The sequence below is a fragment of the Pezoporus flaviventris genome, unplaced genomic scaffold (genome assembly GCF_033815535.1).
Source record: "Pezoporus flaviventris isolate CSIRO_AGI_PZ_B2104156 unplaced genomic scaffold, CSIRO_AGI_Pfla_v1 ptg000045l, whole genome shotgun sequence".
Classification (NCBI taxonomy): domain Eukaryota; kingdom Metazoa; phylum Chordata; class Aves; order Psittaciformes; family Psittacidae; genus Pezoporus; species Pezoporus flaviventris.
In genome coordinates, this window is record NW_026892593.1 from 7,993,641 (window position 1) to 8,018,550 (window position 24,910).

Below are 24,910 nucleotides of genomic sequence, written 5' to 3' on the forward strand. Positions count from 1 at the left end.
CTATTAAGAAGATAGAAAAGTAGACTTCCAACTGAGCACTGCCATCGGGTGCTCTCAAAATACCCTGCACTATCAGAGCTTAGAAGGCTGACTGTGACCAGAACTGATTTCAACATCCTTTGGAGGTACAGTTTTGCAAGTGTATCAATGCTCATTTCCCTCCCCATCTTAGACCCCAAATCCTGCTCCCCTAGCTTTAACCCTGGGAGGCAGAGAGACTTCCTGCAGACTGTGTGACTGTGGTCACAGACAGCCATGCAAAGGCACTACTCTTTGCCCTAATGGCACTGGGGCTCTGTGTCAAAACTGATGCGATCTCATCAAATGAAAAAAAAACAGCAAGTCAGTTTTCATTCTGTCATCCCTAAGCCCAGAGTGAGTAGAAGGGCCACTGAACACAGTAAACTTCTCTAGCGTATTACAATTACAGAAACACCTGGTACAAATACTGTTTTGCTAAACCACTGTGAAAACTTCCCAGAGTATTCAGTAGTTGCAAGGCTGCTCAATTACTTACCTGTATTGAGGTGGTTGTATGGCTGAACATTGGAAATCATTGGAAATACACAGACATACTAGTACCAGTAATAATTTTTACTCTGCCTGCAAAATACATCTTATGATGATTTACTGTGCAGATATAACATCTTTATTTAGTGTCCTACTCATATGTGGTTAGAATTATTTTTGCCAGTTGCTACTATTATTTGGTCTCACAGAAACCATAAATTGTGCAATTAGAATTAAAAAAGTGGTAATACAGTCTAAAATAACTTCAGCAGTTTAATATCATAGAATCATAGAATAGTTAGGGTTGGAAAGAACTTTAAGATCATCTAGTTCCAGCCCCCTGCCATGGGCAGGGACACCGTACACTAAATCTTGTCACCCAAGAGTCCATCCAACCTGGCCTTGAACACTACTTCGCATAGATGCTTTTTTCTTTGGAAAAGTTTTTCAGAGCTGGACGGTATTTTTAGTTTTCTGTACTAATTGCTGAAAATCTACTTGTAAGGCAAGGTATTCACTGCCCACCTTGCAAATGAAAAAAGATAACTCAATAAGAGCATGCTTTTATCTTCATGTCTTATGTTACTCTTTATTTTTGGTTCTAGAAAGGACTTGATTTTTTTTTTTGTATTATTAATATAATTTTTTTACCATGTTTTTGATGACCAATTTCAGATATAAGTAAAAAAAGCAGTTTTGAGACCAGATGTACAGAAATGCAAATGAGCAAATATCAGTAGATAAGATGAGACCATGATCTATCTTATCTAGTAACACTTCTGACTGAAAGTAGATGATTCAAAAGAGGAAGTTGGCAGAAATTTCATGACAGACAAATAGAGGGTAATCTCTCAGCCGCCTTAAGTCTTCTCAGAATTCCTTAGGACTTAATTTTAAGCCCTAAAGCATAGAGTTTCAACTTTCTTTGAAAATATATTGGCATTACCTATTACAAATCTGGAGCTCATGAATAGCAAGAATTTTGACAAATATGAAAAATGAGATAGTGCAAGTGTTACTGAAAACTGCAAATCTCTCAATTGTTGAACTATTATTTACCTTCTAAGCAGGTGAAAGAACTGGAGAAGGAGGGGGGTGATACGGCAGTGAATAGCCAATATTTTATGGTCCTTTTGATCCTTCAGAAACTCCTGTATTGTGGTGTGTTACAAAACTGATTTTTCCTAATGGTTTGAAATAAGAAAACAGCTCTGCTATGCTGCCCATTTGTCATGTTTTTGGGTGAAAGTTAAGTTACCCAGGGAGTGTTAATACAGTATATACATTTGTGAGCATGATTTGATCACTGGTCACAAAGAAACTTAATTCACATTTCGTGAATGGTGAATATTTAACTTCATGAAAACATTTTGAACTAATCTTTGGATTATCTGATGAAGCAGATACTACCTCATGTAATCCCGTTAATCTAAAATAAAAGAGGAAGCAGCAACAAATGTATTTCTCCAAGTTTATGTGTTACTCCTTTTCTTTCCAGACAACTATTACGGCACCCCAAAGCCTCCAGCAGAACCAGCTCCACTGCTGTTAAATGTAACAGACCAGATCCTCCCAGGTGCCACTCCCGGGGCTGAAGGCAAACGTAAAAGGAATAAGTCTGTGAGCAATATGGAGAAGACAGGTATTGAGCCACCGGAGGAAGAGGAGGAAGAAAGACCTGTGGTCAATGGAAATGACGTGACAGTAACACCAGGTCTGTTTCTCCTTACTTTGCAATGCATTTCTGTTATTCACAGTCCCCAGTTACCTCCCTCTGCACTGAGAATATCCATGTTCAGATAAGGATGTTCTTGCAAGTCTGAAAGCCAGGAATCCTGAATAATAGGATTTTTCTGAAGCCTAAACCAAATTACTTAACCTCCATTTGAGGAGTCATCTCACTTACCTTAACTTCCATAATGATATCTGACCCTGAACCAGTCCCTTTGAATCCTCTTTATAGACCAAAGAGAAAAATACCTACTTTCTGAATACAGTTCATGTGACCTGTTTTAGATTTCTAGCTTAGGAAATGAACCACAAATTCCTTTTTCTCTCCGTTGTCTATAGAGGGAGTCTAGAGAACTGTAATTTGGTCAAATGAATCTAGTCTCTGTGTTTCAGGTCTCCTTGTTCTCAAATGGTGATGCAAGACAGTTCACTACATTATGAAGTGAACTTTTGTAAATCGTTATGAAATCTTGGCAATCTTGTGGAGTAAAGTCGTCATCGTTTGTGGCAGTGCCAATGAAACTTAGCCTGCAATGCTATCAGGAAAGACCCTTTTCAGCAATATTCCAGAGCTTGCATAAAGCTGATGAGGGTTTCAGAGGTCTAGTCCTAAAATACGGCTGTTTTACCCCTTGGATCACAGTTCTACAGAGAAAACAGGGCTCAAGATAGTGACTGCTGTCCTGAGAACACTCCAGCCTATTTGCAAGCAGGTAATCAGCTTCCCCTTCAATGTTTCAGCAAGTCGTCATTTTACAGTACTTAATAAGTTTTATTCTGAAACATAATTTAATAAAGCATGTTGTTGTGTTATTCCTGTAGGAAATTAAAGAATTCAGACTTTTATGTCTGTCTGAGAAGTAACTGTGAGTCCTTTTTGGTGAACTTAGAAATTTGGAAGCAAATTATTGAAGTAGAAGTCTGTAGTGACAATCATACAGATGACAAGATAAAATGGAATATTGCAAGCTCTCTAAATATATAGCTTAATGTGAAACAAAAAATGCATTACCTAATCTGCTAAGCACAGTAAAAGGATTTTCATACTGCAGGTTCTATATATAGTTTTTCCTTCTACTGCATAAGAAAATATATGGGGTGAGGGTGGATCTCATACTCCCCTGTTGGCTTGCCAGAGGGCTGCAGCATTACTCCCTGGCCATTGCCATCACATGCTATGTGAGCCTTGCTCATCTGTTCTTCATAACTTCGGATCTGTCAGCAATGCTCTGCTGCTTACTGCCTTTCCTACACAGCTAACAGAAAAGGATGAAGCCCAGAAATCCTTACATAAAACATCAGCACTGGCTCTGTTGCCAGGATACTTCCACAGCAAAAGAGGCAAAGGCAGGATTCAGTCTCTGTTGTGTATTGTAGAAATCATCAGAAAGATCATTCTTTGCAGTTATTTGAAATGTGCCACTTAACGGGCCATTGCTGAGGAGCAATTTCCAGGGCAATGTGTTTCAGCTTGAACTTGATCAAGAGGTAATGTTCACCTGCTTTCATCCTTGCATTGCACACCTCTAATTTGCTTCTCCCAGACACATTCTATGTGAGCAATGACTGGGCAGCACCCAAGAAACAGGCACTGGCATGTGCTGTGTTACAAAATGAAATACATGAGCATCGGTGCAAGGCAGCTCCCCTCCTCCTTCTCCTCCTCGCCCCCCACAAAGTAATTCCTGTAGGTGTGGCCAGCAGAACAAGCACTGCCTGTGTTGGCTCTCATGGTTTCATAAGCAGGGTTTTGTTGTTCAGTTACACTGATTGAGGACTTTGGGGATTGTAGCAAAGCCGCTCTGTACATACATGCTGTGTTGCTTTTGTTGGGCAGCACAGCTCCCACGGACCTTGTTACTGCAGTCATTTTCTCTGTGAGCTGACAGGGTCTTAGCTACTTCCAAATGTGTGCACATTTGGAGTTTATGTCTTTGAACAATCAGGAAAGCCAGAATAAGTTGATTTTGAGTTATTATTTTTTTAACTCTTGGTGGAGAGAGCAATCTAGTTTTTATGAAGCAATGGAGGCAGGGTATTTGTTATTTCCAGTTCTTTTAGAAAGTGTATTCTATTTAAAATGCTTCACTTCTAACAGGAGTCTTTTATTAAACACAGGACTCTTTGGGGACATCCAAAACATTAATACATTCTTTATAGATGCTCAGGAACTTAATGGGTTAATAACTGTCAAAGGTATCAGAGTCTGGCAACTCAAAGGACTGCTGTAACACCCAGGAGTACTACGTGGAAATAGTAACAGAGCTAAGATGAGACTGAAGGGAATAAACCCATCTTTATCAGACCATTTGTAGTTGCAGAGATCATTGTGCTTTTGGGCTGATTTTTCAGACCACTTTTCAGTGTCTGTTGAGATAATCTGTGCATCTCTTGAGATTTATTAGTAGGAATCAAATTTTCAATAGTTCACTTCTATATACTTTGCTTCATATGCCATCAGACTCTCCTCAGATGACTGTTTATGGACTGAAGATCTTCAATCATGTTTCATAATTGTCTTCTTGTTAATTTGTGTTGCCCGATGTGTTTATTTCTGATTTTTGTCACCCGTCCTTAGCCTGGAATCTCGGTTCTTTAGGATGGGACATTTGGCTATTTTAGAATAGAGCCATTTCAGCCCTTTGTCCTGGATCAGCTTCTCTCAGGAGGGATTTATCTCATCCAACTTTAGTAAATTATATGCTAAATGCATCATTTTATTTGAGCTACTTGTCTCTGCGCTCTTTATAAAGCCAACCGTATCCTGGGCTGCATCAAAAGGAGCGTGACCAGCAGGTCAAAGGAGGTGATCCTGCCCCTCTGCTCTCGTGAGACCTCACCTGGAGTATTGTGTGCAGTTCTGGTGTCCTCAGCATAAAAAGGACATGGAACTGTTGGAACAAGTCCAGAGGGGGCCACGAGACTGATCAGGGGACTGGAGCACCTCCCGTAGGAAGATAGGCTGAGAAAGTTGGGGCTGTTGAGCCTGGAGAAGAGAAGGCTGCATGGAGACCTCAGAGAAACCTTCCAGTATCTGAAGGGGGCCTATAGGGATGCTGGGGAGGGACTCTTCATTAGGGACTGTAGTGATAGGACAAGGGGTAACGGGGTAAAACTTAAACAGAGGAAGTTTAGATTGGCTATAAGGAAGAAGTTCTTTACTGTAAGGGTGGTGAGGCACTGGAATGCGTTGCCCAAGGAAGTTGTGAATGCTCTATCCGTGGCAGTGTTCAAGGCCAGGCTGGAAAGAGCCTTGAGTGAGATGGTTTAGTGTTAGGCGTCCCTGCCCATGTCGGGGGGGGGGGGAGGGAACTAGATGATCTTAAAGTCCTTTCCAACTCTTAACTATTCTATGATTCTATGTTTCTATATAAGGAAGAGAGAAAGAGGAAATTCCAAAGAGTAAGAGAGCATAGCTGTTTTAGATACCCACCTTAGGGGTTCATCTCCGCAATCTAGAATGTGCATTTCAGCCTACAGATACACAAGAGCCTAGATAGCTAAATTTAAATGAGGAACCCTACAATTTGCCAAGCAGTTTATGATCTATTATCTGTTAAAATGGTCAAGAGTCAGCATTGAGTTTCTCATACCTAGTGCAATTGCCCACGTAACTGGACTGCTGGCTCTAGGTTGGGTCTCTGCCATTCACTGGTTTGGGTGAGGCATCTTGCACCTCAGAAGCCTTTCCTAATTGATGCGGCATTGAAATGAGCAAACCCTGCAAAACTGTTGATTTGACAAAAGAGGTAAAAAGAGTCTTGGTCAAATTGCAACCTGATTGTCAGACTTTCAGTTTTCACTGCTGTTGCTGTTTGTGTCTGCAGAGAATTAAGTCAGTCTCCTTCACAACCAACATCATGATTTGACACTTTTGTTGATCATGTCACATTTGGTTCACACTTCTGACTGATTAAGTGTTTATCATCCAAACTCCAGAAGATCCACTCTAAGACTGGAAGAATGCTTATGTATGTGCATTATTCTGGCATTCCTTGAGGAATGATAAACTGCATGCAGAGAACAGAAGTTCTGGCAGGCTCAAAGGAATTGAGGAATAATATATGACATAAAATTTGAAAATGATCATTCCATGCCTTAGATTGATAATGAAGCAAAAGGCTAGACTCCCAATGCTGTCAATCACCATGCAAGGTGCAGTAGTCCCAGGCAACAGGTTGTGCTTATTGTTTTATTATTATACAGCAAAGACAGCCAGAGGCATGAAAATAACACACAAAGCATTCAAGAGCCATGAGACACTTAAAACTACCGAAGTTGGTATCCATTGATATTTCTATTGTATGTGTTCTCTGAACTCAATTTGTCCCAGTTAGGTTGCAATCTCTGACCTACAGAGTACCCTGTAGTCACCCGATCTCCATGTCTCCTGTTTTCCTTCTCTCACATCAATTCCCAGTTCTCATTGTGTTAGTAGTCAGTGGGAACAGTGCCTCTCTGCAAAGCACCAAAACCCAAGTGTGGCAACAGCTCTGTGGGTAAGGGAGGAGCTCCAAAGCTTCAGAGTGGTATTTGCACAAGAAAATAGATGCACATAGCTTGGCAAACATGAGTTAAACTACTTTTGTATCTAACAGTTATTTAATATAGATGGAATGTTTCCTGTGCAGAATTTAATCATTAATCATTAGATACAATAAGGGTTTAAAGAGCTGCAGTATTTCCTTTAAGAGCTGCTAAAACCAATCCATAAATTACTATTTAATGGTATTTCCTTTAATTTGCTCTCTGCAGATATCGCTTAGGTCATCTGAATTGGTTGTTTTGGAAGAAAAAAGTAAGTTTTTAAACTTCACTGCTTGAATAATCTGCAGCATTAAAAAAAAGAGGAATAAATTGTCAAGGTCCTCTTACATGTTTGGATGGCAATTTTGAAGAGTTATACTGTAAGTAATAGAAACAATTTAAAGTGCAAGTAGAAGTGTTGATGAAGAATCAAACATAACTGCCAGTTATTGGTTCTTTTTTTTTAAGGAAGTTCTTTTTATTCTACATGTGCAGTAATTTGCTGGTGCTTTACTAATGCCTATTCTGTCACTTCCCAGGATACGCACTCTTGAGATACTGTGCTAAACTGCTTTTGAAAACTGGACCATGTAATCTGCTTTGGAGCAAAACAGCAGTTCTAGTAGGCTATTTCACTTGACATAAAGTCAATTGATTGTCTGTTTAGTGACAAGAATACTTCTGGACTTATAGTATGGTACAACTTTGGGATCTTTTTTTATATCATATATTGTCTGAAGCTAAATATCTGTGCTCACAGTATGTTACTTAGTATTTCAAACTTAATTTATACATTTAAGACAGTGCTAATTTTTAATCAGAACTCCTTGGGTTTTTTTAAATCAAACATTGTCTATGAATATATATTAGCAGAAAGAAAACCAGTAAGGTGACTATCTGCCTTACCTGGAATATGTGAATGATTGATACATATAACAAAAGATAAGATGACACCATATCCCAGATAAGTATAACAACTCGGCTGTCCATTGTGTAAAAGTGTTATTAAATGGCATTAGGCAATTCTGCCATAATTTCTTGGGCTCTAGTATCATGATGCCTTGTCCATTCTCAAAGTAAGCTATTAAAAGAGAATGATCCTGGAATTAATAATTCATAAGACTGGCTTTAAAATAATTATATTTTTAAGTTGTTCAATAAGCATCAGGTTCCTTTTTTCCCCTTTTATATTTTGATAGTAATCTCTGTCTTAGACAAGATCAGAATATTTCTTTTAATCCTCAAGGCTTAATTTTCTTATTTTTTTCTTCAGTTTAATCTGTACAGCATCTTTCCTGGAGCAGAAATGTGGTCAAGACTGCAGGTAGCCTCAGGAATACAGCTCACAGATGCATCAATGATGCCTGAGACAAACGAGAACTTACTTTTCCTTTACAGAGATAAGAACAAAAAACCCAAAGAATTTGCCAGAAATTGCACTGTCCTGTTCTTAGGGGAAGTGGAGACCATACATCCTCACTGCTTTGCAGGGAGATCTTACATATTTCAAAATGTTTCCCCTGTCCACAGTCTTTTCTCCTCAAGACTAAGCCAGTTTGGTTTTTAGTCTTTTTATATTGCCAATCTTCTTGTTGCTGCTTTGTTTTTGTCTTTTATGTTTCCCATCTTACTTGACATTAAATTCTCAAGACTGGGCACAGCACTTCTGATTCCATGTGAAGGTAGAAGGACCTGTATCACATATGGTTAATCTTCCTGCCTATTACAATGTCTGTTTTTCTTTTGCAACAGTATCATTATTGACTGGAGTTAGTGGTTAGACGTCCCTCACGTCCCCATGTGTTTTCACTAGAAATTCTGCCTAGGTGTTTGCTCCCCATCTTGTATTCTTACAGCTGATTGTGGCATTTTTCACCAGGCAGATGCCACATATTTTGGAAAGCCAAGGCAAGGCAGGGCAGGGAATTGGGAGTGGTAGAGAAGGAGGAGGGGACTAAGGTCCCTTGGGATCCAACTGATCTGCTGTGGGATGCAGCTAAGCAAAACTTGCATTTGTGTCTCTCGCTAATTCATTTCTTCCCACAGACAGATTTACATTTCCAAACAGCATAAAATGATTGTAGTACCACATAGTTCGAGTTAAGATTGAGCAGCATTAGCTACATATGGCTGTAGAGCTATAGACCATCACCCTGTTCAACAGCGCATCTAATTTTTTTTTCACACTATTTGAAAAGGCTATATGTGTCAGTGTCAGAAATCTTTCTTTAAGATCATGAAAGCTGTATCTACCATTTCTCCCTAAGGAGCAGCACCTGTTACTCTGTCATGTAAAGAAATAAGATTAGTTTTGCACAATTTTCTCCTAAAAAATCTTGACAATTATTTATCATGTTTAAAGAGTTGACATGTAGGTTGTTTGATTACTGATCCCAACATGCTTCTAGGAATTAAAAAATAGAAAGATATGAAGTTACAATTTAATGTGTCTTCGTCATTTCTTTTTAACGAAAAGACATAATGGCCTAATTGAGCAAATTGCCAAATTATTTCAAAGGGAACTTAGGTGCTCAGTAGTTAAGAATACAAAACTATCTAAAAACCTGAATCAGAGATACTTTGCTGAAACCAGGGCTGTGTCTGTCCTTTCTAAGTTTCTTTCCTCCAGGAAGTCTCAAAAGTGTGGCCATTACCAGCCATGAGTGTCTTTCATTGGTTCCCACAGTCGCCTAGGTTTCATTTCATCAGGCTCTGCCAGTTGAGGATGGATGCTTCGTCTAAGTTTTACCTGACCTGTTCTCTGCCCACTCTTCTTCATGTTCTTTAACCTTATTGCTGACATTAATTACATCAGTCATTTAATCATAAGTAATCTTTCTGTAGTAATGACTAAGGCAAAAAGAGCGTAAACTGCCCTGTTTTTTAATGCGTCGTATACTATTAGCTTTTCTTCCTTCCCGCATACTGAAATGAGTCTGCTTTTGGTGGTGGTATGATTATTATTAGTAGTAGTAGTATTACTACTATTGTTGTTGTTGTTGTTGCATTTAGAGAAAGTTTTGTTGTCACCTCTAATGCCCCTAGACTGACTGACCTATTTTGCTGCTATTTGTTTTCTGTTTTAATCCTTACCAAATTAATCTAATTTTCACCTTTTTTACTGTTCTGTCTCATGTAGCAGACCACTGAAAAGTCATGGATTAAAATTATCCCTAATTATACTATTTTTCATTAGAACAATTTGTGCTTGCATTCTTAGTATTGTTTATTTAATCTTTACCAGTTCTCTTGAAGTCCTTTTCCTTTACCATTGCTTGCCACAACATGCAGTTTATTAATTCTGTGAGTCTGTTAAAATCTAGAGGTTTTAAGGCCATTGTTCTTAATTTTTTTGCTCTTCTTTCATGCTGTCCTAAGCATCACAAATTAGATCAATTTCACCCAAGTTGTCTTCCACTTCCTATGCATTTCACAAAAGTATCTGTATAGTTCCATGCTCTGGATGCAATCATAGTTTGTTTAAGGAATTGTAATCTTGAACTTTTTTGTAGATTACATTGTTGAGATCTTTTAAAAACATATTTTCTGTTTTCTTTTTTTTTAATTATTCAGAGACTTCAAGATAGCCCATATAATATTACTCAGACAAAGTGCATATATATTTTAGATGATACAGAACAATACATTCTTAATTCCTTAATGTCTTTATAAACAAGCTACAATAGTCTCAGTTTGGTCTCTATTACACCATGTATGTATCTTTTGTTTAAATACTGGTGTGAAAGTTCACAGTTTGTTCTCAGTTCTCCTCTAATGTTTATTGTCTGTGTCCCTATGATTTATATCTTTTGGTGAGCTTATGTTAGTGGCCTTCATGTAACCTAATATAAAGCCATGTTCACAAGGTCTCAGATTCATCTCCCCTCATTTTAGCTATCTAGAAACTGAGAAACTAGACTAAGCAGGACTGAATTTGGTTTACCTAACTTAACATGCAGGGTCATCTCAGTCATCTGACTACAATCCCATCTTATACAGTAGAGATTCAGCCAATATATTACAATTTTGAATTTATTTTAATTGCAGTTCATTTGCCAAAACTAGGGGTCTAACTATGTTTTCAATGAGATCAAGCTTCATTTAAGTGAAACAGAAAAAAAGGACCAAAGGATGAGAGCTTCTATTGTCCCCTGAGGGAACAGATTCTTGTCACAATTCTTCAAGAAATAGTTCCTAAATACACCATATGATAAAATACAGCTTACAGACACATCCCTAATAGACCAATCAGTCAATTTTCTTTATCTCCACAGATGAAGGAATCTCTTTCTTTAGTAGGAGAATTTCATTCAACTATCCTCTGTTTGAGCTAGTAGTAATCAAGAAAAGATTGTGTTTTCTCCATTTTTATTAATAGTTGTGTGCATGGAAACCCAGGTATGTGATAGTCATGTAGATGAACATATAGACTCTTATGTGTAGAGGTAAGTGTTCAACAATGTGGATAAGGCACATTTAGACTCCTTGTATTGCACACCTGGTCCCCATTTAGCTGATCTTTTTGAGGTATCTTTGTGGGTTTGTCTTGTGCTTGTGTTGAGCAGATGCTTTAATTTGTAACACTAAGTTCTCTGCACTTGCTTAACTAAAAGTATGTGGACTGGACTTCAGGAGCTGATAGTGAAAGAGATACTATTGGACAGCATTTTTAAAATTTCTGACTTTATGGAAAGCAAAATTAATTAAAAGTGAAAGAAAGAGGAAAGGATCACTCCTTCCTGAATATATTCTTGTTACAGTGAGACATGACCACATTGGGTATAGGAAATATTTGACATCGGCTGTGGAAGACTAATCATCCCACAGATTACATCCATGATAAAATCACAGCCACTTACTATACAGTTAATACATTGCTATGAATTTATGGATGTCATATTTATATCTTTGATTTATGGATATAGGTAAAGCAATTAGTGTATATACTTTTTTTAATTGAAAAAGATTGTCTGTAGTAAAAAAGCAGTTGCTTTACGTGTGTATAGTTTGACAAGACACAAGATAGTAGCGCTGCTGGATATGAACCTGCCGTCTGCTCAGTGCTTACTGCTGGTCTGGAAGGACTCCTGGGACAGAATGAGCCAGAACTCTTTAGTTTGTTTCTTAGATCTTTATTAGTTTCTTGTTTCAGTTTGGGTTTATTGCTTTGTTTTCTTTTATTGTGTTCCAGATAAAATTCATCATCAGAGGGACCCTTGTGTAAACCTAACAGAATTTCTCTTTATTTCAGTTCATTGTGTATTCCTTGGAGACTTGCACCCAGTAAATTCTTCACCATTAACTTGGATATTCAAAACCTGTGATTTTTCTTCTCTTGTAGAATCAAGTGAACATGAAGAGAAGAGCACAGGTGTCTCAGGTGAGATATCTTCCACCCAACCTTGTCCTGCACCAGGATATACTCAGCCTGAAGAAGCAAAGGAGGATATGGATGTAACAAAGCAGACTAAACCTGAAGAGAATGATGACTTGGGCCCACTGCCTGATAACTGGGAAATGGCTTATACAGAAAAGGGGGAAGTCTACTTTATTGAGTGAGTCTTATTTCTTCTCTTTCTAATAGCCGTATTGTATTTAACTGGGTGGAGAAATGGTTTGTATGCTGAAGTGAAGCATTGCACTCATTAAACAGCAGGGATGTTCTGGCTGTCAAGGCTCCTGAGAGCTGGTGGCAATCCCTACATTACTGACTTACACTGAAACATGCTGTTTTTTAAGACTAGTAACTGGACTGCTTAGCAGTTTGGTGTCAGCAATTAAAGCTGTTTCTTCTGTTGTAAACAATGTTTTCTGGCTGTTCCAGTGCTTATGGAATAGTAGCACAATTCCTGGGTTCTTCCTTATGTGGACAGAGGTGAAGAGGGATGAGATTTTTACCAATTTAAGGAAAGAAAGATAGGCAGGCTAAAAAGTAGCTAGTGAATGGTAGTGAGAGGCTGTGCTAGATTTAGAAATAATAAAATAAATGAGTAGACAATAAGGGAAATTATTAATGTATAGAAACACTTACCTGTTGGTAGGCTTTACATACCTGCTGCTACCGTTGCTAATTAGCCAACTCAGAACAACTGGATATGAAAGTTTTTTCTTCTCTAAGTGCTGACATCAACACACATTACCAAAATAAGAACAGAGAAAATCAGTGAGTTCTTATGACTTAATGCCCTACAAAAAAAAAAAAAAAAAAAAAAAAAGGACACCCCAGCATCTTCAGTAGAACACTACTACAGAGGTAGCACTAGCGTTTTGCTTTAAGGAGCTGCCTCAAACAATTTGGAATTGCCATTATTCTGATTATTAGTAGTTAAAAATAACATTTAGTGGTGTCACTTCTGCCTTAAGTTCCTTAGTTCATGTAGAATTTCATGACTATCACATGAAATGTAAACAAATTTTAAGTATAAAGTTTGTGCATATGATTTTGCATGAACACTGGCATGACCAACTATAGCTTCTGACATATACAAAGCTGAAAAGAGCAGTAACTATTAAAACATAAGGGTCTTTGCTGAAAAGAACAAACATACGCTTATTCTGGAAAAGAGTAATTATAGTTGTTTTGTCCAAGCAAGCAGAGAAGAACTAGCATGACCTCAGAGCAAGCTCAAACCCTTGTTTCCTTCCTTCCGACCTCACTCTCAAATTTAATTTTTCTGCACATATTGAATGCTCTGACAGAGAGCAGACTGAATTATGTGGCACTTCCATTTTACTTGTTGTAATAAAAGCTTGTGATACGTTTGGGGGGTAGGAACTAACACGCCAAGCTATGACAGTGGTGAGCACTGCAGCAGGGAATTTAATAGAAAATAAACATATATTTTGTAACAAATACAGTGAATGTTACAGCTTACTTCCTTTCCTAATAATGCTCTAGTTTACACTGCTGTTCTGACAGCGATCATTATTCACTTCCACTAAATGAGTGTTATGTAAAGCAGAGAAATCAATCAGAGGTGCAGACTGGACAGGAAGACTGTTGTAAGGTCTACTTGCCTTTGGGATTATATTATTAAATAATGTAATTACAAAAAGTGCAATTACACTTGTGTAAAAATATGAGATGATTTTACTAGAATCTTATCAAAGGATAAAGTTTGATCATTTGAGTTTTCACATTGCACAGTCTTCACAGGGTTAAGTAGGAATGTAATGCTGTGGGGATGCTGTTAAATTGCCTCTTTGTTTACAAGTCACTTTGGTTAATGGCATGAAGAGACTCCATTTGCTTTCACAGAAAAACGGAAAGATAAAAAGACAACAAAAACCTATTTGTCTAACAACATCTCCCTGAACAGTAGTATAGATTGTACTAAATTATTAAATGATATATGAAAACCAAATATTTTTAAAGTGTACATCACAATGGGTGGAAAAAAGTCATGCTAGGCAGCAGCTTTTATTACTTTATTTGAGGTTCATATGAATTGCACCTTTAAACCCTAAGGACTTCAAGCAGTAAGTGATCTCAAGTTCCAGGTTGTCACAGGTATATCCCAGAGGTCTTAGATTTCATGACGACATTTACATTCATTCACCTCAGACTAACCTCTAAAATTTGTATGTGAGCTCATTTATCAAAACTGCCATCAGAAGTAAGGTGGCAGATTTACAGTGAGAGAGGGAGTGACTGTAAGAAGTAACACTGTCTGTGGACAGTATTATTTATTTGTTAATCGTTAATGGCCCAGTTAACATTTTGCAAAGCACAGTGGAAGGAATTTCCTCTACCTCAAGGACTAAACAAAAAAAAAAATCATATACTAGATCCACTGCATGATTCAGAGGATGGTTATATTTTAGAGCATGGCTTGATCTGTTTCTTCCTTTCTTTCCTGTTTTTGACATAGGTGCATGACCTTATGTTTACCTATATCAGCATTCACAGACAGAACAGGAAGAGCATCCCTTCTTACAGCATTATACTTAACCACTGTTTTTCAGGAAGAGCTACTTAAGTGCATTTCTTGGGCTGTTTCCAGCCTCCCTTACACAGGAATCCAAATTTTCAACTAGAGGCACATATGACACATAGGAGTCCATCTCCTACCCTTTATTTCATTGAGAACATACACAAATGAGAGCATTCAGTAATTAAAACACTGTATATTAATTGGAATAACACTAAAGAAACCTCCAGTTCTTCTCCTCTTTCCCTGCTGATGACTGTGACCTATTTTTACATGCTTAAATAAACTGTAGCCATCACTGAGGGCTGAGGAAGGGCTGAAATTCCTCATAGCCTTCAGACCTCATCTTGCCAGCTGCTCTCAAACCACAAACTAGAAACATGAGCATCATGTTGTCCTCATAAAGTCAGCAGATACTGTCTGTGTTGGATCTCAGGCAGTCAATGTTTGCTGTGCTGGTCCAGTACAGTGTTGGAAGGAATACAAAAGGACCAAGTTTCTTGACTCATCTGTTATCGTGTGCAGTCAGCATTAAATGCAGCCCTTCCCAAAAACTCCATCACATACACCATTACATTATAGACTGTCGCAGAGTTGGTTACAGACTATGATACTTATTTATAAAAGGCAGAATTGATTTTGCCTCTCCAGGCCTCTATTCACCTATAAGCAGCAGAGCTTTCTGGACGGTGTGCGGGGAGAGTAAGACATTAAACCAGGAAGAGCTGCAGTTTGTAAATCTGAGCTACAATGAGGTCTTGAAGAATAGTCTCAAGGATATTACACAACCCATGACTAAAGCTATATAATTCTATACCATTTAAAAGCACATGCAGTTTCCTTTGTTTATACTAAATTAAGAATTGTTTTGTTAGTGGAGAAAAGTCTAGAGTAAACTCAAACCTCTTAAATACATCTTTAAAGGATCGTCTTTATGGTGACTTATGGTGATGATTTTTAGGGCAGTATGACCACATGAGGTTTAACAAACAACTTTTCAATACATCTTACATTCAGTCTCTTCCTGCTTCAACACATACTTCTCCAAGCAGCATAGTCAGCATTGCTTTTTGGACCTTTTGCAGTATCTTTCTAGTCGTTAAAGCATCTTTTTTTATGAGGGCACCATAAAAGACTACAAAACAGCTATAAAATAGTCCTCTGCCAAGGACTCTCCTCTTCACAGTAAAAAACAGTCATTAAGTTTTTGAATACAGCTGGTGCTATTTTAGGTTTTACCTGAAAAGAAGTACATTGGAAAAGTAAAATCCTGCCCTAGTTTGTTTCTAGGAATATTGCTACTGACTTAAATGGGATCAGTATTTCTTCTCAGTAGTTTTTCATATAAGAAAGGCTTTTGACTGCAGGAGTAACATGTTTATCCTAACATCTTGCTTACCTAAAGAGTCATGACATATTCAGCTGTTCTTGGTTGCTCCATCAGTTCACTGTCAGAAAGCAGGATATATTACTTAGTCCTGGCTACACCATTACGTTTGATAACTCTTGTCTTTTACACTACAAGGTACTAGAAGTACTGAGGTGGAAGTACACCCTCCTACCTGCTCAAGATTGCCTCCATATCCTGCAATAATTATCCGATCTCTTATAAGCTGGCTTGGCACTCTTATGAGTATTACATCCTCAGTGTATTAGTGCTTAATATTGAATTTTGGCATGTTTTAGTTATATGGCTATTTCTGCTACTTTAATTAAGTAGCAGTTAAGATGGAGGATGTTTTTTTCACAGGCTGTTTTAATATTTACTCCTGATGGGTTTGTCCATTAGGAAACAAGCAGTCTTGTGCCAGTACGACTTTATTGTGTGGACAATTCTGAATCACCAGGGCTTTTGTGAATATGATTGTAGATGTCTGCAATTCTTTATCCTTGCTTATATATTGTGTTGAATTTGTCAGTTTTGGTCAGCATAACAATAATCAGATCTTCAGTGCTCTTTGGACTTCAACATGACATACACTGGGACAGGCAGTAGAAAAGTTTTCTCTTGGTTTCTTTCTGCTGAGACCATTTCCTTGCCTCATATCAAATTAATTAAGGATGGGGAGATGATAAAACTGGAAAGAATTTGGGGAATGCTGAGGTTTTTTCTTCTCTTGTCTTTTGATGTTATAAAGACATTTTCAGTCTGTACTACTGGTGTCCTGTCCCTTGCTCTCACTTGCTGTTTTTATCTATGCTGACATCCATGTCAAACTGCCAGCTCAACTCCTGTTGTCTTCCCTCACTTTCTTATTTCTTTTCTTTCCTCTGTTGCTCTGCTCTGCTGAATTCCTCTTCCAACATCTTTACTCTGGTGTTTGTAGTGGTATTATATTTTTTCTCCTTTCTATTTATTGAGCTAGGTGATTCAACTCACCTGGCTTGCCATATAACACTAGCCATCTAGTATAAACCAGTTGCTAAGACTCTTCCGGTGGTCAATAGAGAGATAATTACCTCCAGAAGCTGGTTCATCCAGTCCAAAGATACGGCAGAATTAATTTGACTAAAAATAAATGCTTCTACCAGTAAAGATGCCCTGAGCTCTTCAAGAGTATGTCTGCAATAGTATGTAATTTGGGTCAAGAATACACCTTTGAAGCAAATCTGTCTCTCTCTGTGAACTGTAATTTGGTTCACGTTTCAGCGTGAATGAACTGAATTCCTTTCAGCTGAAACTAAAAAGTTATCTGTAGGAGTGTACTTAATTGTGTCCAATCCCTGAACCCCTGAACTCAGTCCATGAAACAAAAGTTGAGTTAAAAACAGTCTGAATTCCTACTGGTCTGAACCATGTCCGTATCTAAATTGACAGCATCAACAAACCACAGAATGAGACACTTGGTGCTGCTGACCCAGCATCCACATCTACTAGGTCTTTTCAGGTGCCATGGGCTGCATGCCGGTAAACGATCTGTAGAGTATTAAGTGAATTCTTGCTGTGCATCCTCTGGTTTAAAATCAAGTGAAAGAAGTTTACAAGCTGGGAGAATGCTCAGTGTGTAAATGAAGATAACTGAGAGATTCACTTGAAAAGTGACCTCCTAATCTGAGCCGAAGCACTACTGTAGAGGCATACAAGTAGCCCAAGGCATCTCCATGAAGATGGCAGATGTGACACAGAACCCATCAAAACCAGCCCCCTTCTTGGAGTGGCAGCCAGTGGCCATTTGGGAGGTGCCATAGGAGCTGCTGTGTCACTATCAGAAGCACATGGTTAGGCCCCTGGTCCCACTGGAAAATAGGTAAGATAAATTATTCTGCATATGTGCCTCGCCCTTAGATAGAGAATAAACCTACACAATTAACTGTAATTTCTAGGTAGCTGAAGTCTCATGAGATGAAGCCTATTTTTTTGTCAGAAATTAACTGCCTAAATCAAAGAGAGTGATTTAAACAGCAAGATTTACCGAAAGAGACTTTAAGCATTTATATATTCCAAAAAAAAATCTTACATAAACATATTCTGCTCCTACAGAGGCCTAGAGGCACCACCACTGTATTAGGACTGAGTACATAAGTGCTTACCTAATGGCCAAGGCCATCTTGGGTTTCACAGGATAGGCACCTCCAAACCTGTGTCTCTTCAGGACCACATACTCCAAGCACATCTAGCAGACTGACAGTATGAAATGCAACACAGGCTAGCAGTCATAGCTGCTGCCATTCAAACCATAGCCAGAGGATGACTCCTTTTTCACACTTAGAATCATAGAATAGTTAGGGTTGGAAAGGACCTTAAGATCATCTAGTTCCATCCCCCCCTGCCATGGGCAGGGATGCCTCACACTAAACCATGCCAGCCAAGGCTTTTTCCAGCCTGGCCTTGAACACTGCCAGGGATGGAGCATTCACAACCTCCCTGGGCAACCCATTCCAGTGCCTCACCACCCTTGCAGTAAAGAACTTCTTCCTTATATCCAATCTAAACGTCCTCTGTTTAAGTTTTAACCCATTACCCCTTGTCCTATCACTACAGTCCCTAATGAAGAGTCCCTCTCCAGCATCCCAAGGCCCCCTTCAGATACTGGAAGGCTGCTCTGAGGTCCCCACGCAGCCTTCTCTTCTCCAGGCTGAGCAGCCCCAACTTCCTCAGTCCCCTGATCGTCCTCATACACTCCTCTGGACTTGTCCCAATGGTTCCAACAGTTCCATGTCCTTTTTATGTTGAGGACACCAGAACTGCACACAATACTCCAACTGAGGTCTCACAAGAGCAGAGTAGAGGGGCAGGATCATCTCCTTCGACCTGCTGGTCATGGTCCTTTTGATGCAGCCCAGGATACAGTTGGCTTTCTGGGCTGCGAGCATACACTGAAGCCGGCTCATGTTCATTTTCTCATCAACCAACACCCCCAAGTCCTTCTCTGCAGGGCTGCTCTGAATCTCCTCTCTGCCCAGCCTGTAGCTGTGCCTGGGATTGCTCCCACCCAGTTGTAGGACCTTGCACTTGGCATGGTTCAACTTCATGAGGTTGGCATCAGCCCACCTCACAAGCATGTCAAGGTCCCTCTGGATGGCATTCCTTCCCTCCAGCGTATCAACCGAACCACACAGCTTGGTGTCATCGGCAAACTTGCTGAGGGAGCACTTAATCCCACTATTCATGTCACCAACAAAGATGTTAAACGAGACTGGTCCCAACACCAATCCCTGAGGGACACCACTTCTTACTGGTCTCCAGCTGAACATTGAGCCATTGACCACAACTCTTTGCGTGCGGCCATCCAGCCAGTTCTTTATCCACCGAGTGGTCCATCCATCAAATTGATGTCTCTCCAATTTAGAGACAAGGATGTCGTGTGGGACAGTGTCGAAAGCCTTGCATAAGTCCAGGTAGATGACATCCACTGTTCTACCCCGACCATCAGTTCCGTAGCTCCGTCATAGAAGGCCACCACTTCCCTTCATGTGTGCAAGAAGTTTGGGCATTAACCCACAAAGGGTGAATTGCAAAATAGCCATCTTAATGCTGTTTTCCAGTCACTGTCACACTACACACAGAGTACTTTAAAATCATTATTTTGGTATCTGAAAAGCTCTGCAGATCTGCAGATCTTAGGCTTACAAAGAGGAGGGAGGAGTAAGCATTTTAGAAGTCAGCTGGCCTACAGTGCACTTCAGTTTCCTCTGTGCCATATACTCTTCTTTGCTCAAGCTGTTTTATTGAGGACCATCTTGAATGTAAGATGTTCACAATAAAAACCCAAACAAACCCATATGTGCTGTCCCCAAATACACTGCAGCAGCACATTGGTAAATACTCATTTCAAAATATCTTTCGCGAGAATGTGCAAATTACATACCTTGCAAGAGTCACAATTTAGAATAGGTTTGTAGTGTTTTCAAAAGACATTAAGGCTATTACTGTCAGTAACTACTTTCTATATTCCCTTCAAAAGTGTTTCGAGAGATTGTCTGAGGGCTTTGTTAGTACAAGAAACTTTATCTGTCGAAGTGCTTTAAACTGACAGATTGCTAACACCAATCCATTATGTTAAGATCTTAAGTAAAATAATATACTGTCTAAAAATAATTAGGAAAAAGAAAGATAATACATTGCTAAATAAGAAAAGCCACACTCCTAATGTTTTTTTTGCTTCCTAAAGGTGTGGAAGAGAATCCAGTGAGATTCCTAGAGAGGCTCTGATCCTGGTGTCTAGCTCTAGTGATAATGGAAAACTGGGGCATAAACAGTCTCTGTGAAGTCTTAAGAGCAGAGCTACAGAGGAAATCTGAAGTGCAGGAGGTTGAGTCAGGGTGACTGGGAAGTATCCTAAGCTTTCTTTCACACTGTTTAAAGCAGCTCAAGAATATTCTTTCTGCATATGTTTAAAATTGTCTATAACTGATACCGGAGGACTCTGATCATAATAAACTCTGCTGGGTGCAAATACTTGGCAAAGAGACAATATTTAAGGTAGCACAGCAAAATTATTTTATTGACTTTTGGCTACAGTATTAAGCTCCACTGCTTTACTGAGTGACTATTTTTCTAATTACTTTTCAAATTGGCAATGCATTTTAGGCCTATAAGTGATTTCTATTTTGTATAGCAGGTAACAAATGAGGGTTAATTTAAAAATGTCATGCTATTCCCATGCTCTACCTGCCTGAAGCAAAACCAAAGGGATCCTTCATTGACTGCTTTCAAAGTTTCCAAAATTAGGAATTTGCTCTTGCTTTTAAGACAGATTCTAAGACATGCATAGTTGATTTCCCAGCACTTGTCACTTAGCTCAATCATCCTAGCTAGTAATCAAGATCATTGAAATTGTGTAAGGATGGACTTCCTAAACCTGCCCTTTAATGAAGTGATACGGTTATTGCTTAGTAATGAAGCAGGGGCCAGTAGAAGATGCTGGAGGAGCCACAGCTGTATTTCTCACAGGATGTTTTTGTTGCATCACTTCACTCTCATTCGGTCAGTGATAACTGCTCCAACTGCCTGTTTATACATTTATTCCACAGCTGCCGCTGCTATTTATCTGCAATTCATTCATAACTAATCTATAAATCCCCAGCCCCTTTTCCTTATGGTTTGCCTATAAGAGTTTCCAAATGGACATTCATGATTAGACCTAGTGGTAAGGAAGGCAGGTTATACAGTGCACATTTTGTAAGGTTTTTAGTACTTAGAAATCATCAACATGCACAGTTCATGCAGCAGGTCTGTGTTAACGTTACTTTTACCATTGGTGTTGATTTGGCCATTTTAGTTTCTTCTGTCTTCTTTCCTGTAAGCTTTCCTACCAAGGCTTCTTTTAAATGGTATTAAGAACTGTTTAGAAAAGAAATACTATTTCCTTTCAGCTTTTATAGATCATAGTACATTGCAGAGCTGAAGAGGGAATAGGCAGAGCCCTGGGACACAGTGGAGGTGGTGTCTTTCCTGAGGTGTTCCTGCAGCCCATTCTGGGACATTCAGTAAGCCATCACCACTGTGCTTTTGTTCCTCCTCTCATTTCCAACGTCCTACCTGTGTGGAGAAGAATCCGAGCCTCTTTTGTTTCTGCAGATGACTAACCCCAGTTGTAGTCCTTGCTGGAAGACTAGTAGCAGGAGGTTACTCTGAACAACATTGCATAGTGCTAGCATGGCACCTGCTGTGGCAAAAGCAGCAGCGCTTCAAAATCCACAACTTGAAAGCTGGCGCAAGGGAGGCTGGAAGAGTATCCTGCCAAATAAACCTCCTGTGTAGGACAGAAGTAGATGTGTATAAAAAGCCACTATGCTGTAATCCAGGGCTACTTATTTCCCTCTTATACTGACAGCAGCACAACAATAGTCATGTCTGTCCTTGTAGGAGTGTTTGTGTGTTGTGTGTCTAGTTGCTAAGATGATCCAAGCAGTCAGCACGATGTAGCGCTAAATAGGACGTTGATGGCACTACATAGGTGTTAGAAGACAGGTGGGCTCAATTCTGTCTTCTTTCAAGTAGAGTCTGTCTTCAGAGCAAGAAAAGATGTTTTTACCCACTGAAGCACTTGTCTAGAATCATTGAAAGTCCCATTGCAAGAGGTAGCATTGTGTGTTTAGTATTAATGTTAAAATGGAGAGGCAAGGCAAGGGAGCAAGCATGGAGATGGGTAAGGAGGAAATGGGTGATTTTCAAAAGATACTTTTTTCCTTCAGTTATTTGTTATAGATAAAATTTATTGCAGATGAGTATTGCTTCTACTAAGTAGCTGAATGTGTTTGAGGGACAGGAACTAGGAGATTGAGTGCTGCAAGAGCTGATCTAGATGATGTAATGTCTTGATTCTCTGAAATTTTACTGCAGACTGAAGGATCGCTTTTCTGTTGGAAAAGCTGTTGATTTTTTAATTTGCTTATGCTTTTGTTTAGAATGGGCACAATGCACAAAACTGGAAGATGTCAGTCTTGGGTTTATGGAAGCCCAGTTTATGCTGAAGGGAAGCGTAACTGTTTGCTTTTTTCTGTTTCTCAGTTTTAACAAAAGCTGTGGAGGCTGTAATTCAAGTGATTCACATTCTTAAACAATAATACTGACCTGGGCTTGTTTTCATCTTGGCACCTGTCTTTACAGATGCCTGAAAATGTATTTCTCAGGTCTATACTAGAATGTCATAGGGGTTTTTCCAGGGCTGGTGAATTGGTCTGTTTCTGATGGTGGACTTACGAGAAAAACACTGGCCAGCTGACTTGCAGCAGAGCTGGCTTCTAGGACTGGCTCTGCCACTGGCTTGTTTGGTGGCTGTGGGCAGTCACTTGATGACTCTATGACTGCATTTTCCCACCTTAAAACCAGGAGTGATGATTTTTATTTCCTTTGTAAATGGCTTTGAGATCTGCTTTATCCCACAGTAAACATTACTAATAGTAGTCATATATATAATACTCTTTTAAAGCTGTAGAAAGCTATCTGTGAATCTGGCTTAGTCCCTGCAACCAGTGGGGGTCCCTAAAACCATTCAGAATTAGTAGCTGGGAGAGAGTCACTGTTGTACAGACATGACCAAGCTCCAGAGATGCGACTGCAACTCCCGCAGGTATGTGCAAGCTCACTGTGAGCTCTGGTGCTGCTAATGGAGCACCTGTGGCAGTGTGGAGCTCAGAGTGTGCTGCTGGCTGCCCCCAGGTAGCTCAGTAGATACCAGGGTGATGAGCCCACACTGAGCTCCACACTGCGGCAGTGGCATTGTTGCCACTGCCTTACCTAGTTAATTTAAAGGTGTGGTATGAAAATGCACCCTACAGGAGACCACAGGCTCAGTGTCTTAGTTACATTTGCTATCAAGCATGGGCTGCTGGCATCATTTCAAATTACCTTACCTTTGGCTTATCATCCTCATACTCTGTAAATACATTTCCGGTCTCAAAGTAAGGGAAGGTTTTCTTCATCCTTTTTATCTGTCATGAATGGTGTTCCAGTCTAAGGCATGCTTTAAATAGGTTTTTAAATGCCTTAATTTTCATGTTAGTTGCCATTTTATCTGTACCTAACTCTCATCTACCTTTTTTCCCATCCATAAAGGTGAAGGATGCTTTAACATGGTGACAGTAATGCTAAGAAGTAGGTAGTATTACTCTGTTTTGAGAGAAAGAGAGAAATCGAGGCAGGGAAAAAGTTATCTGCCATGAACTAAACAGAGTGTCAAGGTAGAAGGAGGAACTGGCTTTAGGCTTATTTTTCATTAGGGGAATCAGTGGTGTTTGGACCACATGGACCACAGTAACTCATCAACTACCAATTGCATACTAATCCATTTTATGCCAGGTTTTGTACACCTTATATCAATATTTGTAAGAAAAGTCTTAAGTACACTTTGAAATGACACAGCAGATTAATAATAGAATAAATAATTCAGTACTCTTTGAAACAAGCATCCTCCTAGATGTATCAGATAAATAAAACATGGATTAGAAGTGTCTCTGAATGATGGTATTGTAGGAAAGGCATCTCAAAAACTAAAGGAGTAATGATCACATCCTTTTCTGGTTTATAGTTTTCCTTTCTTAATATCATTAAAATAATTGCCTCCAAATTCAAATGCTTATGGGAAATGTATACATTGAAAAGACCTGGGTTTAAGTCTCATTAGCTGTGCAAAGTATCAATTCATTTGGCAAAATATTCATCTAGAAAAGAGTTTGTGCCAGTTCAACGCTATTTGATGGCTGATTCCTGAAAGATCTATTCTGAGTATAGAAAGGAGCCACATGATTCATTCAGCTTGTGCATATCTATTTTACCTCGATAGAAGGGTTATATCTGGGGAGATAAAGGTTTGTTAAACAAAGTATCATTAATCACTCTGTCCGGAAATGTAGACTTTGCAGGAGCATGCTGTAATTTGCATCACTTTTGCTGTGCCTTGCCAGTGCTGCTGGTGAGAAATAACAAACCTGTATTTATGAAAAGGACAGGTTTAAGATGAAAATAATTCTATCTGAAAACTGTGAGAATGGTACAGAATCCTGTCGCCTGCACTCGTTCAACGGGAGAACACTGTATTTGTAATAAATTCCTTTTGCTCTGGATGAGTTCTGCATTTTCAATGAGGTTAACTTGGCAACATTCTAGTTGATTTTAATAAAAATAGCTTCTTTGAGGACAGGGAGCTGAGGTTGCCAAATTTACAGCTGCCTTGCACAATTACTCTTACACCTCCTTCAGGGCTACTTAGAACCAGTAAGCAAATTAAGTGTATCGATTGCAATTTTGTTGGACTAACCCTTTTTTC

The 24,910-nt window shown here is 39.2% G+C and overlaps 1 protein-coding gene across 16 annotated transcripts in view; it reads left to right on the forward strand.

Moving 5' to 3' along the window:
* MAGI2 (membrane associated guanylate kinase, WW and PDZ domain containing 2) overlaps window positions 1-24,910 on the forward strand; it is a 738,716-nt gene that overhangs the window by 487,945 nt on the left and 225,861 nt on the right. For all 16 annotated transcript variants that reach the window (XM_061467329.1, XM_061467328.1, XM_061467330.1 and 13 more), the window contains 2 exons: window positions 2,009-2,224; window positions 12,110-12,323. In XM_061467329.1, coding sequence (XP_061323313.1) covers window positions 2,009-2,224; window positions 12,110-12,323 — 430 coding nt within the window. The remainder of the gene's footprint in view (window positions 1-2,008; window positions 2,225-12,109; window positions 12,324-24,910) is intronic.